This window comes from Microcebus murinus, chromosome 18 (assembly GCF_040939455.1).
Source record: "Microcebus murinus isolate Inina chromosome 18, M.murinus_Inina_mat1.0, whole genome shotgun sequence".
NCBI lineage: Eukaryota > Metazoa > Chordata > Mammalia > Primates > Cheirogaleidae > Microcebus > Microcebus murinus.
The window spans coordinates 47,514,884-47,529,621 of NC_134121.1; the positions used below are offsets into that span (position 1 = coordinate 47,514,884).

The 14,738-nt window shown below is 48.6% G+C and overlaps 1 protein-coding gene across 1 annotated transcript; it reads left to right on the forward strand.

Annotated features, from left to right (window-relative positions):
* The first annotated feature begins 1,769 nt into the window (after window positions 1-1,769).
* Window positions 1,770-14,475, forward strand: MYL4 (myosin light chain 4). Its single transcript, XM_012751041.3, has 7 exons — window positions 1,770-1,973; window positions 6,338-6,365; window positions 10,908-11,057; window positions 12,492-12,665; window positions 13,110-13,187; window positions 13,741-13,784; window positions 14,315-14,475. Exons 1-6 carry the CDS (start codon window positions 1,845-1,847, stop codon window positions 13,767-13,769), a joined length of 588 nt encoding a protein of 195 aa, XP_012606495.2. The 5' UTR covers window positions 1,770-1,844; the 3' UTR covers window positions 13,770-13,784; window positions 14,315-14,475.
* Window positions 14,476-14,738: the final 263 nt, after the last annotated feature.

Consider the following 14,738-nt stretch of genomic DNA (forward strand, 5'->3'; position numbering starts at 1 on the left):
AGGACTGGGCTAGGGTCTTGTTCTAGTGTCCCCTGGCCCCCTTTCCTGCCTCAGTTTCCTCGAAAGCTTCTCTGCCCACTGGTGGGGCGCACAGGTGTATCTGTAGGAGGGGCAGTGTGGTGTCGGACAGCACAGCACACGGGGAGTCCGACTTAGCTGGCCCGGCTCTGCCTGTGAGTGGCTGAAGGTCTCCAGGCAGCTCAGAATGCGCTGCTCAGAAGTCTCACGAGGCCTTAGGTTCCCACGAGTGAAACAGGATGGTGTGAGATGATCTCTAAGGGCCCTGTGGCTCTGAAAGGAATGACCTGGGCCGTGGAGCCTGTGCTTAGGGAGCCGGGAAATGGGCAGACGTGGGCTGCGAGCGTTCTGCAGTCCAGCAATCTTGGTTTGCAGGTGAGGACACTGAGCCGAGAAAGGCAAAGTGACCTTTCTGCTTCTCCCAGCTTTATTCCTCTTTTTAACTGTAGAGTCTAAAGATTCAGCTCAAAGCAGTTTTGTGTAGTAGATAAAAATCTTTCAAAGTTTTTTATGAAAACAGTACATTCTCGTTATAAAAATTTCCATTAATATAGGAAGTGAAAAAAACAAAACACTATAAATTGCTGTCATCCTCTGCCCTCACCCCACAGGTCCCCAGGGGTGTCTCCTGTTCACAGTTTAGTGGGGATCCATCCTGACCTCTATTATGAGCACAAACATGAATGCTTCCCCCACAAATGAATTACCGTAGGCATTATTCAAGCATAAACCTTAGAATCAGACACACCTAGGGTCTAATCTCAGCTCATTGGTAGTTATTTGAGTGACCTTGGCCAAGTAGTTCAAACAGTTTTAGAATCAATTTCCCTGTGTGTAAAACAGCGTAATAATAGTATTTACCTTATAGAATTTTGGTAAAGATTTAAAGAGATTTTGTATGAACAGTGCTTAACATGCCTGGTATTAAATCCATAGTAAGCACTACACACACACACACACACACACACACAGTCCAGGGGACACAGAATGAGTTAGACGTAGAGTAATAATAAGACCCCAAGTTTTCTGGCCTCCGATGTCCTTAACTTTTTGCGACACCTCTGCCTCTCACCCAAGCCCCTAGGTGCCAGATCAGTGTTCAATGCCTGTTGAATGGATGATTGAGGTATGTGTGTTTGTGTGTGTGGGGTGGATCCGTCTGGGATTTGAGATCTGTGGAGTTCCTGGGATGCCTGCCCTGGAGCACTGAGGGTTTCAGTCTTTGCATCGGGAGGGTGTGGGACGCGTGGGTTGGCTGGACCAGCTGTTGCTTCAGGGCTCCATGCCGGAGAGTTGAGCCTCTGGGCAGAGTTGAGGGCCCAGAGTGGCTCTCAGCTTAAGGGATCTTGGCTTCAAAGGAATGTGCAGTGGGCTGCCTCTGTTCAGGAGGGGCTAAAAAAAGCCTCACCCTCCCCTGGGCTTTGTGTGAGGGTTATCAACTGCTCAAGTCAGCTCATCTCTCTGGCTGCTCTGGCATTTTTGAGAGGGTCTGTTTTCCTGGCCCCTCTAGGTTTCCGCCCATTGGCAGGAAGGGGTCAGCCTGTCCTAGAGGTGGAGGCTGTGAAGAGTGAGGTGTGGGGCGAGGGGGAGGGGGCTGGTAGCCCCAAACCTGGTGACAATACACAGTTGTCAGCTGTACCCTGCTGGTGTTTCTTCCTTTTATAGTCAGCAGCAGTTGCTCTTGCTCTCACCCAGCCCCTCTGTGGGGGCTCCTGCTCAGGATAAAAGGGGAGGGAGGCCGTCTGTCTCCTATCTCATCTCCCAGGCACCGCGTCTCTTGGTTTCTTCTTAGATCATTCCTCCACCGAAGATCCCAACAAGACAACATGCCTCCCAAGAAGCCTGAGCCTAAGAAGGAGCCAGCCAAGCCAGCCCCAGTGCCAGCCCCTGCGCCTGCCCCGGCCCCAGCCCCCGAGGCCTCCAAGGAACCTGCCTTTGACCCCAAGAGTATAAAGGTGAGTGAGGCTCAGTGGCCAGGATGGGGGTGGGGATGACACTCAGGATCCTGTTTGCCGAGGAGCTTAGAGATCTACTTCATGTAGGCTGGACTGGGATGCGGACTGGGGTGTCACAGTCCCACGGGGCAATGGAGTGGGCATCGGGGGGGGACTCTCTGGTCATAGGCCTTTTCCCTTGAGAACAAGTTGCTGCTCTGTTCCAGGAAGCTCTGCTCTGCCACCCAAGAGCTGCCCAGCAGAGCTGGCAATGGTGGGAGGCACAATCACCCAGCCATCTACCTTTTTTAAGGCACTGTGAGGACTGTCGCACCAAAGTAAAGGAGACCAACCTTTTCCACACAGGTAGTGTGACAGCTTTGTGGAGAACAGATACATAATGACAGCTGCCACTGTAACTTGGAGTAAGTGATGCAAACAGTCGTACTCCCTGTGCACTGGGGCCTGGGAAAGACTTCACTCACACGCACCTGAATGCTGGGTGAGGGAGGGTGGGAAGGGAGGCTGCAGTTAAGGTGAGAGGAGGCTGGGTGACCCTCTTCCTCTTTCCCTACCCGGATGAGCCCCTCCTGGGGCTACAGCCTGGGCTCCTGTCTGCGTTATGCAGAGGACTGGCCCGTCCCAGGCTGAGACCCTCTCTCTGAGCTGGTTAGGGAGCTGGGCCTGGTTCCTCTGCCCCATCCTGCTCCCCTCACACGGGAACATTCCTCTCCCTGGAGCTGGGGCAGGCCCTGCCTGCTGACTCAGTCATCTTAGACCTCCCAGCTATCTGGCCCAGCTGCCGAGGGAATGGGACCAAGAGAGGGTGGGCTGAGGAGGGAGGGGCTCAGGAGCCTCTGGAGAGGAGCAGTTTTAAGCCCTGGCACCGGAATGGAGGAGGTCAAGTGGCTACTGGTATGAAGGGCTATTAATAACAGGTTGGGAGCACTGAGCCCCTGGGAATCTCAGCCTCAGGGCAGGGAGAGTCAGGTCAAAATAAGCACACAGGACCAGGTTCTGGGGCAAGTAGGCAGGGAAATTCAAACCCAGGGCTCTGATTGTATGACCTCCCTGGCCCCTTCAGGATTCCTCCCAGCACCCACAGTAGGGACACCCTCCAGCTCTTGTGCCAAGGACCCTGGGGTTGAACCAGGTAATCCCCACAAAGGGCAGCAGTCAGGCAGAACTGCTTGGCCAAGAGATGGTGGCTATCACTCCGTTCCTGGGCTTGCTCCGGGCTCACTCTGGGAAACTGAGGCGAGTGTAAGTCCCTAAAAGGAGCATGCATCACTTCCTCCCTGGGCCGAGCGAGAAAAGCTGACCCTCTTGCTCCTCAGGGTCCCTCCTCACCTTTATTTCTGATTTGTTCTGATAAAGCGCCATACCTATAGGAGTGTTGCCAGCCAGGTTCCTGGCGTCTGGGTAACAGCTGTCTAGTGGCATGAGACAGGTGTCCTTCCCTTGGCCTGTCACTTCCCTCCATCCACACACCTCTCCTAGTTTCTCAGCCCTCTTTTCCATGTCTGCATCTGCCAATCCCAGGGGTTGTTGAAGTTGCTTTAAAGTAGGAACAAAATAAAGTAGGTTCCTTTTATGAGATCCATTTTTCCTATTATTGCACTTACCTAGTTCTTTTGTGTAAGAGAGTCTTTGCTCAAAGATATAGCAAAAGTAAACTTAAGCCCAATATATGTGGTTATGACCATATACTCAGTTTTTTTTAAATCATCTGAATTTAAGATTCAATATTTTATGTTTTTGTACTACTTTCTGTTATATGTTTTCTCCTGGGGCTTAAAGCATTGCAAAGTAAGGCAAACTGTACCTTTTCCTTAGAGAGTCAGTGCAGAACATCCTTTACCACATCCCTTAACTTCCTGACCAGCCCCTGCTTTTGGCAAAGTCCATTCCTGGGCACAGCTAGTTTCTTTCCCAGCCCCATTTAACCATCCCCCACTCCCCAGCCCCCACTAGCTCATGCAGCCACTTCCAGAGGTCCTTGTTAATGGAGTCTGTTCAGGCCAGGCATGGTGGCTCACATCTGTAATCCTAGCACTTTGGGAGGCCGAGGCAGGAGGATCACTTGAGACGAGGAGTTTGAGACCAACCTGGGCAACATAGCAAGACCCCATCCCTACAAAAGATAAAAAATTAGCTGAGCCCAGCGCCTCGCATCTGTGGTCCCCACTACTCAAGAGGTTGAGGCAGGAGATTTCCTGAGCCCAGGAGTTTGAGGTTGCAGTGAGCTATGATGATACCATTGCATTCTAGCCTGGATGACAGAGCAAGACACTGTCTTGGAAAAAAAAAAAAAAAATAGAGGTCAGTTCTGGGAGATAAGGAGATGGGCTGGGCACAGCTCAAACAGCAGCAGAATTAGGCCTGGAAACAGTGGCACATGAAGATGATGTCTAGGGGATGGGACAGGATGGGCTGGGGTGGATAAAGACCATGAGGTAATATACAAGATCTTAAATTAAAATGATGACTCATGCTTGGTCATTGTCATTCATTTTTAGAGCTTCCCACCATCTCCTTCTGTACTCAGCATTGAGTTATTACACATTATCGGGGGGAATCCAAAATTTGTTACTTCATTCAATAAACATTTTTTGAGTGTCTACTATGTAGTTCTGTGAACAATAACAAAAATCCCTGCCCTAGGGGACTCTTGGCTTCAAGGAAGAAGGCTGCAGGTAGAGGCATGGGTAGAAAACACTCACAAGGGGTAGAGGGGCCGTGCAAAGCTACTCTTGCTGTCCCAGAGTGCCTAAGAGGGAATCGAAAGACAAAATTAGAGCAAATTTGGTTTAAAGATCTCAATCGGCTTTTATCTGTGATTCTAGAATCTGGCAACACCTCATTTTGTAAAACAGAATGGGTATTCTAATGAGCTGAGCAGACTAGGTTGATGTTATAGACAAAAAAGGGCTGAGGAGAGCAGAAACAGAAAATGAAATGCAGATTGGTGGTTTCAAAGTTACTTTTCTTGTAAAGGTTAAAGCGGAGGGGACTTCCTCACCATGCTTCTGGCTAAAACTGGTCTGTTTGAGGATTTGGCTATTATCTCTCACTTTCCTGATTTCTTAGAAAGTCAGAAACAGCTGAGTTTCATATTGGTGATGTGGCCTTTAGCACAGGTGACTCCATTTTTGTTTGACCTGTTGGGGCTCGTGCAGGAGCTCCGTCCAATACATTTTATTTAATATTGGACATGTGCTGCAGGAGAGGTTGGGGTAGAATGGGTTGGGGGAGGCCTTCACTGAAGGAGGTGGATTTCAAGTCAGCATCAAGTCGAAAAAGGAGTCCTAGTGAAGGGAGTCGGGGCGCTCAAAGTGGGAGGAAGTGTAGCTTGTCAGAGGAATGTGGACTCGGGAGAGACTGAAAGTGAGGGGTGAAAGTGAAGACAGTTTATGGCTGGCTAGGATAGGAATTTACCTTTGACCCAAAGGAATTACTATAAGGAGTCAGTGTAGGTTCTAGAGTTATCCAGAGTATTTCTTTCTCTCCTTCCCTCTTACCTGGAGCCATAACTTAACAAATGGTGTCGAGAGAGCTTTGGAGGCTACGTTACAGTCATCCCTCGGTATCCAAGGGGGATTGGTTCCAGGGCCCCCATGGGTACCAAAATCCAGGCATGCTCAAGTCCCTGAAATAAAGTGGCATAGTATTTACATGTAACTACACACATCCTCCAGTATACTTTATTTATTTATTTTTGAGACGGGGTCTCACTCTGTCCCCCAGGCTGGAGTGCAGTGCGTCATCATAGTTCGCTGCAGCCTTGAACTCCTGGGCTCAAGTGATCCTCCTGCCTCAGCCTCCTAAGTGGCTGGGACTACAGGTGTGTGCCACCATCCTTGGCTAATTTTTAAATTTTTTGTAGAGAAGCAGTCTCACTATTGCCCAGGCCGGTCTTGAACTCTTGGGCTCAGCAATTTGCCTGCCTTGGCCTCCCAAAGTACTAGGATTACAGGTGTGAGACACCATGCCCGGTCTACTTTAAATCATTTCTAAATGACTTATAATACCGAATACAGTGTAAATGCTATGTAAATAGTTGTGCTGTGTTGTTTTTTATTTGTCTTATTTTTTATTGTTGTATTGTTATTTTTTATTGTTTTTTTTTCCTTCCTAATATTTTTGATCTGCAGTTGGTTGAACTTAGAGATGAGGAGCCTGTGGATACAAAGGGCCAATTGTATTTCATAGCCTGGGTGTTGTGGCTTATTCATCAGAAGAGTGGTGTTTACACATAGCCAGTAGTCTTCCCTCCTCATCAGTGGCCTGCTGGAGGTGACCAGACTGTGGGGGAAGCCACTTCTGCTTCCCAGGGGAAGCCTTCAGTAATCCCAACCCTCACTCCTCTGTTTCCCTCCCCACAGATTGACTTCAGTGCTGACCAGATCGAAGGTGAGTATGAACAACCCCACTTGCCCGTCTTTGTGCTTTCCTGGGGAAGAAGAGGAGGAGAGAAGGAGTAGTTGTCCTCATGGTAATTGTAGTCATCATCATCACCATCATAGTAAACCTGTACTGAGCACCTAGCATGTGTTAGGCGCAATCCTAAGCACTTTACGTGTATTAACTTGTTCAAGTCTCATAACAATCCTATGAAGCAGCGATATTACCACTTCCATTTGACAGGTGATAAAACTGAGGCACAGAGAGATTGGGTGGCTTGTCGAGTCTCACACAGCAAATGGTGTGTGAGACTAGCTCAGTGGTGGAGCTAGGATTCAAACTCAGGAATCTGATTCCAGCCCTGTGTTCTCAAGTACTCTGCCAGACTGCTTGGAATGCAACAGATGCTCAGCAAATATGTTAGTGCCATTTTCCTTCACTCCCCAAATATATCCAAGATATTTGGAAGCCTTCATTTCTGTTCCTATTATTGGAAAACGTTCCTTAGGTTACCAGCTTCCCCTCCCCTCATCATGAAGTCTGCCAAGATGCTCACCCACTAATGGTGGCAGAGCCCATGGCGACTCGGGGGTGCCCCAGTCCACCTGTGATCTCCATCAACAACTCTTCTCTATCTTTGTAGAGACGATTTATGTTTTCTCGGTCTCATAGAAAGTGTTATTAAATGCAGCTTCAAGACAAGCCTCGAGATCTCCCAACCTCCAGTCTGATTGTCACTCTTTAGCCCCTCTTTTGTAGGAGTCTGGTGTTTCGAGAATGAAATGTTTCACCATGTGACAGCTATGTGTCCCCAGCTGTAAAGCAGGGCTCCCTGTCATTGCAGCTTAGCCCTCTGCTTCCCCCAGCAAATACCTCCAACATATAAAATCACAGGAGTTAGACGGGACCTTGAAAGATCACTTGATCCAATCCTGTCATTTTAAGCACATACTGTATTTTAAAACTTTAACTAATACATGATAAAACAACAACAACAACAAAATCAAACATATACTACTAAAAATTAAATAATAAAAAATAAAACAATTTTTTTCATGTTGATTCCTTTCCCAAAGACAACTGCTATTAATAGGTGTTTATGTATCCTTTGAGAAAAATATAGTGACAGTCAAGTGTGTATGTATGTATATAAAGTTTGAGCCATGTGATACATATTGGCCTGTGCCTTTTATTAAATATATATTTGGATTTAATAATATATAATATATTATCTAATAATATACAATATTTGGATATCTTTTCATAATTAACACAAATAGTTCTACTTCATTCTTTTAAATAATTATATAGAGAGTCTCACACATGGTTGCACCTTTTTTATTTCATCAGGACTACACTGATAGGCCTTCAAGTTATTTCCAGTTGGAGGATAGTGGCATGTTTTCCTCAGGCAACCTTCCTAGCAGTGGGTCAAAGGATATGTGCACATTTTAAATTGTAATGGTTATTGCCAAATTGCCCTCCAAACAAGTGACACCAGTTTACCCACAAATAGACCGTGAGAGCTGGCACATGCATTTATGAAACTCATGAATTGTTTCTCTGTTTTTGTAATGCCCTGTAGATATTTTCAGTCAGCAGTTTTGGGGGTGATGTGAAATTCTTAATTTTGATGCATTCTAGTTAAATATATACTTATGTGAATACACAAACACAACGGGACCAGTGAGGACTGGAAAATCAACCCATGAACAACATTTTTAATTTCCCTAATGGAATCATGGTCAAAGCCAACTGAAACAGCTGGCTGCCTCTTCTTTCCTAAACATTTTCAGTGGCAGAATTAGGGCTACTACGAAAGCCTCCTGACCCATTCTGATCTTTTATCCCTCTGACCTTGAAGACATGGTTCTTTGGGTTGGATCAGAATTGTTTCTCCTTAATTTTACCCCAACTGTCTCTTCATTTGCTCTTTGGTGAAGCTGATGATGGTTTTTTCATGTTATGGTGGAAAGAATATTATTTGGAATCAGGAGGCTTTTGTATTTGCCCTAATTCTGCCACTATTGGCCATGAGACTTTGGGTGAGTCAATTTTTCATATCTTACTTTTCGTATTTGCAAGGTGAGGGTATTTGGTTCTTTTCAATTTAGAAATTCTGTGACTCTATTCAGTATCCATTAGATACCCTCCATCTATTTGGAGATAGTTTTCAAGTCCCTTCTTAGATTTATATTCTCTAGGTGACATGGCCCCAATTTCTTGTATGCTTTTTTTCTCTTAGGAACTAGCTTTTAACCCTGGACTTCCCTCTCTGGTCCCTCTCCAGATTTCCATATCCCTCTAGAAAGAGGTCACCACCATTGAACTCATTGCTCTAGTAAGCAGCTGACTACACTACTGCAGGCTACTGAGGAAGGACCTCTTCTGGGTCCACGAACATCACTTTAAGGTCACACTGGCTTTGTTTTTTCCTGGTAGTAATGGTAAATTTCCTTGTTTGGTTTTTATGTGTATACCAGGATTCCCAGAAAGTCAGTAACAGTTTGGAGCATTAGCGGATATAGCATGCAGATCTCTTCCTCTTCCTTCCTACCATTTCCTTGGTTTAATAGTTGATCAGAAGCCACATCTACATTGGATTATAAGTGAGGATGATAATACTTCTAGCATAAGGGGTTTTTGGTAAAGATTAATGAGGTAATCCATGCAAAATTATCAGCTCAGAGCCTGGTCCATGGTAAGCATTCAAATCATTGTTCTTATTACTTTTCTCCTTATATTTCACCCTCTTATTAAGTATCATTATATTTTGTTTTCCCCCCATTATATCTTTTTTTATGAGGAGACTCCCTGTTTTGTTAAACCTGGCTTCACTCTTCTGAACAAACCAGGAGAAGATCAAAAAGTCTGAATTCAGAGTCAACTAACAAATATATATTTATTCAGCACTGAGGGCAAGCTGATTACTTTAAAGATTAAAAACATTAAATCCTTATAACAAGGCTGTGAGATAGATGGTATTTTCTTTTTATAAGAGAAGGAAACCAAGGTTCAGTGAGGTTAAAAGACTTGGTCAAGATCACACAGTTCAGTGATAAAATTGGGATTAAACTCAATAAGATAATACTAATGGCATTGTGTGAACATTTATTATGTGCTGGAAATGGTGTTAAGATTTTTTTACATTATGGTATTAACATAAATTATTGTATTAATTTGAATATAATTTAATGTAAGGACCCAATGAGGTAGGTGCCATTTATAGAAGAGGTTGAATATTTATTTGCCCAAGGTCAAGTAAGCAATGGAAATGGAATTTGAACTCAATTATTTAGTAATGTGAAAGACATGTGGTTTTATATCTTTTAAATTCATAGAAAGCCCAATAAAGAGTTGCAAGTAAGGGTTTGGGGGAATCTTCTTTGATATGTGGGATGATTTGCAAATAATCCACATGCAGCCTCTAAGGAAATAAGTACTTAGAGAGTCAGTATTAAAACCAGGTTTTTTCTCCTAAGCAGTTCACAAATTCTTTTTTGGCTTAATCTGTTAATCTGCTTAGTGAAACACTTCCTTGTGGATAGTATAAAGTAACCTCAACGGTACTGCCAGACCAAATTATCTCCACTAATGAATTGGTTGAATCCAAATCAGTGAACAATTAAGGTTCTTAGAAAAAGGCCCAGGAGTGCCTTCGTAATTCAGCCTTGCCCCTGGGATACCTGCCCTGCCACCTTCAGGGAGTCCAGTCCCTGTGGTTCTCAGCTGGATCCAGACTAGGAAACAGTAATAACCACCCTTTGTCGATTCCCTTTCCACGTGCTGGACACTGCTTGGTGTGCTTTGTGATCCCACCCACAACCCACTCAGGTGGACATTGTATCCCCACAAGAGCTAAGAAAATGAGCCAAGAAACAGAGGCTATTAGTTTACCCAAAGCCATGTACGGGTCAGTGGCAGAGCTGGGGTGGTCTGACTGTTGCCACAATGTCCCCTTGTCTGGCCTGGGAGCCCCCTTTCAGCCTGGGACAGGCAGTACTGATAACAGCCAACTTTCCAACAGGTCTTATCACTTTGCAAAGTGCCTCCACATACTGCCACCTCCTCTGACTCTCACAGTGACAGGAAGGGGTGGGTGGGGTGCAGCCGTTATGCCCTTTGTGTGCGCAAGGAAAGTGAGACCCAGCCTGGCTTATCCTGTGCTGTGAAGCAGAGCCAAGACACTTCTCTGCCATGTTGCCCAGTCAGGAGCCTTCCCTACACCAGGGAAGGGTGAGTGGGTGGGAGGGGTGAGTCGGGGAGACATCCACATTATGTAACAGCTGACCGATAGCCGAGATCTCAGGCCCGGCACTGGAAGGCCCAGTGCTGGAAGGGGTCGTGGAGGCACCAGGCTCCCTCTTTAGTTGTCAGACGATGGAATGGGGACAGTTTCCAGGGAGGGTCTGGGATGATGACCGAAGGGATACATTTGAATATTTTAACAACCACATTGCTCTGCTCTTCAGCCTGGGGCGAGGCTGATCCCCCTCCAGCCACAGCCTTCACTTGGGGCCAGGGGGCTGTAGCTGGATCTTCTCTTTGCAGAGTTCAAAGAGGCCTTTTCGTTGTTTGACCGGACCCCGGCTGGAGAGATGAAGATCACCTACGGGCAGTGCGGGGACGTGCTGCGGGCCCTGGGCCAGAACCCCACCAACGCCGAGGTGCTGCGCGTCCTGGGCAAGCCCAAGCCCGAAGGTCAGCGCGGGCCGAGTGGCTGACCTCTCCCGGTGTCTGCCCCGCAGCCCCTGGGCTCCGCGTCCAGATCTGTCTCCTGCCAGCCACGGCCTCTCTTGTCCCCCTTTAGCCCTTCAGGGCCAAGCTCCCCTACCGGGTTACCCCAGCCCCCTTGCAGGAATCTATCTAGAAGCCCCCACACGTAGTTGACTCTTGAAGAATGTAGCCTGGGCTGGTTCTTTTTTCCCTCATGAGGTTGGCAGCTCCTGGGGGCAGGAGTGATGTTCTGTTGCTTCAGGGTGCCGGGGACACAGACATGGCCAATAGCCCCTACTCCCCAACCCTGTAGCTGTCAGTCCAGGCATCTGACCAGTGTGAGTTGTATCACAAATAACTTGTTTCTGCTAATGATTAGAGCACTGAAGTTTGCAAATTATTCATTAACATAAGTTAGAGCAGATTCAAGATTAGCTCTGTAATGATGCCCCTTTCAGTCATTTGCATTCCGATAGGTTTTGGTGAGTGAGCTGTTAGAAAGTGGTGCAAGGGAGTGAGTCCCATTTGTGAATGCCATCTGTCACGTGTGCCAGGAAAGTTAACAGCAGCCCTAAAACTCGCACATCCTTCTCCTCAGAGGTGTAGGCACTAGGGGTGGGGAGGCAAACCTGGGCAGGAGCCTCTTCCTCCCTGGGTTCTGGCCCTCTCCCCTTTTCTTGCTGAAGATACCAGTCGAGGGTGAAGGATTCAGGCAGGAAAGGGCCACAGGGTAAAACTTGCCCACATCAGTGGGGCTTCTTAGAGGTTAAAAGCCACTTCCATTTGGGGCCCAAGTGGTTATAAAAGAAAGGAATGCCAAAGTCTGTGATATTTGAAAATGGTTTACACCTATTAAATTACAATGTGGGAGAAGTGTGCTATTCACAGGAGAATTGCAGATTTGTAAACATCGTTGATTCAGAGCAGCTCCGGGCAGTGTGATGTAGTGATGGGACCCAGGAAGGGGTAGGCAGCACTTTCTTTTCTCCATCCTTTTGGCTTACTTCTGTGACTGTATGTGTGTCACATGCGAACAGTCTAAACTGTGAGTGTGACGCCTGGGCCGTGTGGCCCTTTGGGCCCCTCACATCCTGCTGCTGCCACTCTCAGCTCCCCTGCCTGCCTGGCCACATGGTACTCAGAGGTCTGGGTGGAGTCACGGTTCCTTCCTCCTTACATCCTACTCCTTTACTGAGAAAAGATGCCCCTGGGCCCAAGTCTCCCAAGCTCCAAGTCTCCTCCCTTGCACCGGTGGGCAGCTCTGTGCCCTCAGGAGCACTGACTGGGAGCCCCACCCAGAAGTGGCGGTGGCCCAAGCCCTGGGTGCTGCCCGAGCTGGGGTGAGGGCCCCTCTTGACCCTCCGCTCCCCCGAGCATCTGCTCACTTTGCTTTCTCTTTCCTTCCCCTGCCCGCTGAAGAGATGAACGCCAAGATGCTGGACTTCGAGACGTTCTTGCCCATCCTGCAGCACATCTCCCGCAACAAGGAGCAGGGCACCTACGAGGACTTTGTGGAGGGGCTGCGTGTCTTCGACAAGGAGAGCAATGGCACGGTCATGGGTGCTGAGCTGCGGCATGTCCTTGCCACCCTGGGTATGCCAGCTGGGCAGAAACAAAGTCTAAGCGGGAGGAATGGAGGGGTGGGAGTTGCCAAGGTGGCGTATGTGGGGGGTATACGAGGTCCCTGGGCCCCTGCATTCTGAGCATCACATCCCCGCCCGGGCCCTGACCCCCTGGGCTCTGCAGGAACAGCCTTCCTCAACTGGGCTTGGGAGAGCAGGTTGGCAGAGCAGGGGTTACTACTGAGGCCTGGGAGGTGGGAGCCAGGGCTTCTGTCTTTGTCTTTGCCTCAGACACTGGAGCCCTGGCAGCTGTAAGGCAGAGGAAGAGGCTTCAGGGACTAGGCAGGGCCTTGAGACCCTTGGCCCCACCTTCCAAAGCCTTTGGGGGAGCTTGGTATGAACCACTTCCCAGATCCAGGAAGTCCCCCCTTTGCCATCTGTAATTAAGAGCCCACTTCCTCCCACCTCACCGCAGGAGAGAAGTTGACGGAGGCTGAAGTGGAGCAACTGTTGGTTGGGCAGGAGGATGCCAATGGCTGCATCAACTACGAAGGTATTAGGTCATGCCTTGCTTCCCAGGGTACTCAGGGATGGGTAGGTGGGCCCAGCGTGGGCTGGGTGGGTCCAGGAGCAGGAGGGGCGATGCATCAGATGGGCTCTGATGGACTCCCCAGTGGATGTTGTTCTTTTCCATCCTGGGCATGAACATCCTGGTGTAATGGAAGAAGCGTGGATTTTGGAGATAGCTCTGTGATATACTGGCTGTGTGGCCTTAATCAAGTCACTTGCCTTTTCTGAGCCTCAGTTTTCTCATCTGAGTATCGAGAGTGGTTCTGGCACCTTTCTCATGGTTGTGGGGATTTGGAGAAATAATGCAGCTCATTTCCTCTGTGCTGAGCATCAGCAGGGAGTGGGCGCAGAGCAGAACTCTCTCTCTGCCCTTCTCACCAACTCCCAAATAAGAGAAGTCATTACAGTTTGAAGAAAGGGGAGTAGGAAGGTTGGGAGCCAGGCAAGATAGGAAGGGGGAAGCGGTTTAAGGGGCCAAGAGGGAAACGAGGGGCTGGGAGGGGCCAAGTCCAGAGGCTGATTTTCATCTTTCCTAGCCTTCGTCAAGCACATCATGTCCGGGTGAAGCAGATTCCTCTAGGTGAGTGCAGCCTGTCCCCCACCCCGGTCCCTTCTGGGGTCACACAGGGGCGCAGGAGCAATACCACATGCCCTAGAGGTCTTCTGCCCCAGACCCCTAAGAGGAAAGTCCTTAGGATGAGGAGATGAGAGCAGCCCAGTGACCACCGTCTCCTCTACTCCTGGTACTCATGTCTTGCCCTCTTCCCTTCCTGCCCTCCTCTCTTCCTGCCAGCCTCCTGCCTTCCCTTGTCCTTTTGCCCTGTCCTTACTGTCATCAGTTACATCCTCCTGCCTCTCCCAGCATCTCTCAAGGCAAAACTGTGCCCTGGAGCCTGAGGCCTCCTATGCAGGGTCCTAGGGGTGAGGGAGCTGGATCAGTGGAAGAGAGGATCTCTGGCCTGTGCTCTCAACCCTGTCCCTTCTTACTTTCTCCCCTGGGCTCCCGCCCGCCCCCGGGGCTGGTACCATCCAGATAGTGATTGGGGTTTGTGATAAGGGGCTGGGGTGTGGGAGAGTGAAACACCCTTTTGACCTAGTGCTTCCTTTCAGGTGCCTGCCCTTGGCCTTAGCTGTCCCAGGGTGAGTTAGTGAGAGGCCCAGAGTGACTACGCTGAGGTGAAGTCCTGGGCCATTGCACCGATGCAGCCCCAGGTCCTCCCAGGCTGCTCCCCCGCCCGTGAATAAACCATCCAGCAAGGCTGGCCGAGGTCCCTGGCTCTGACCAATCTCTGGGTTGTCTTTTAAAACTAATGAATGAAATCGGGGTTTGTGTGTGTACGTGTGTGATAATGTCGCCTGAGGCTCCATGTGTACTCAGATAAATGAGTAGTATCTGGCAGCAGGGGGACAAGGGCAAAAACCGGTGGATCTAGAAATACTGGGGTCCGACCCATGAGCGGGAGCTCTGCAGGGTGGGCAGGTCGAGGAGCTGTGATTAGGAGTGTCGCTGCCTTCCAGGCCTCACTTGCCAACT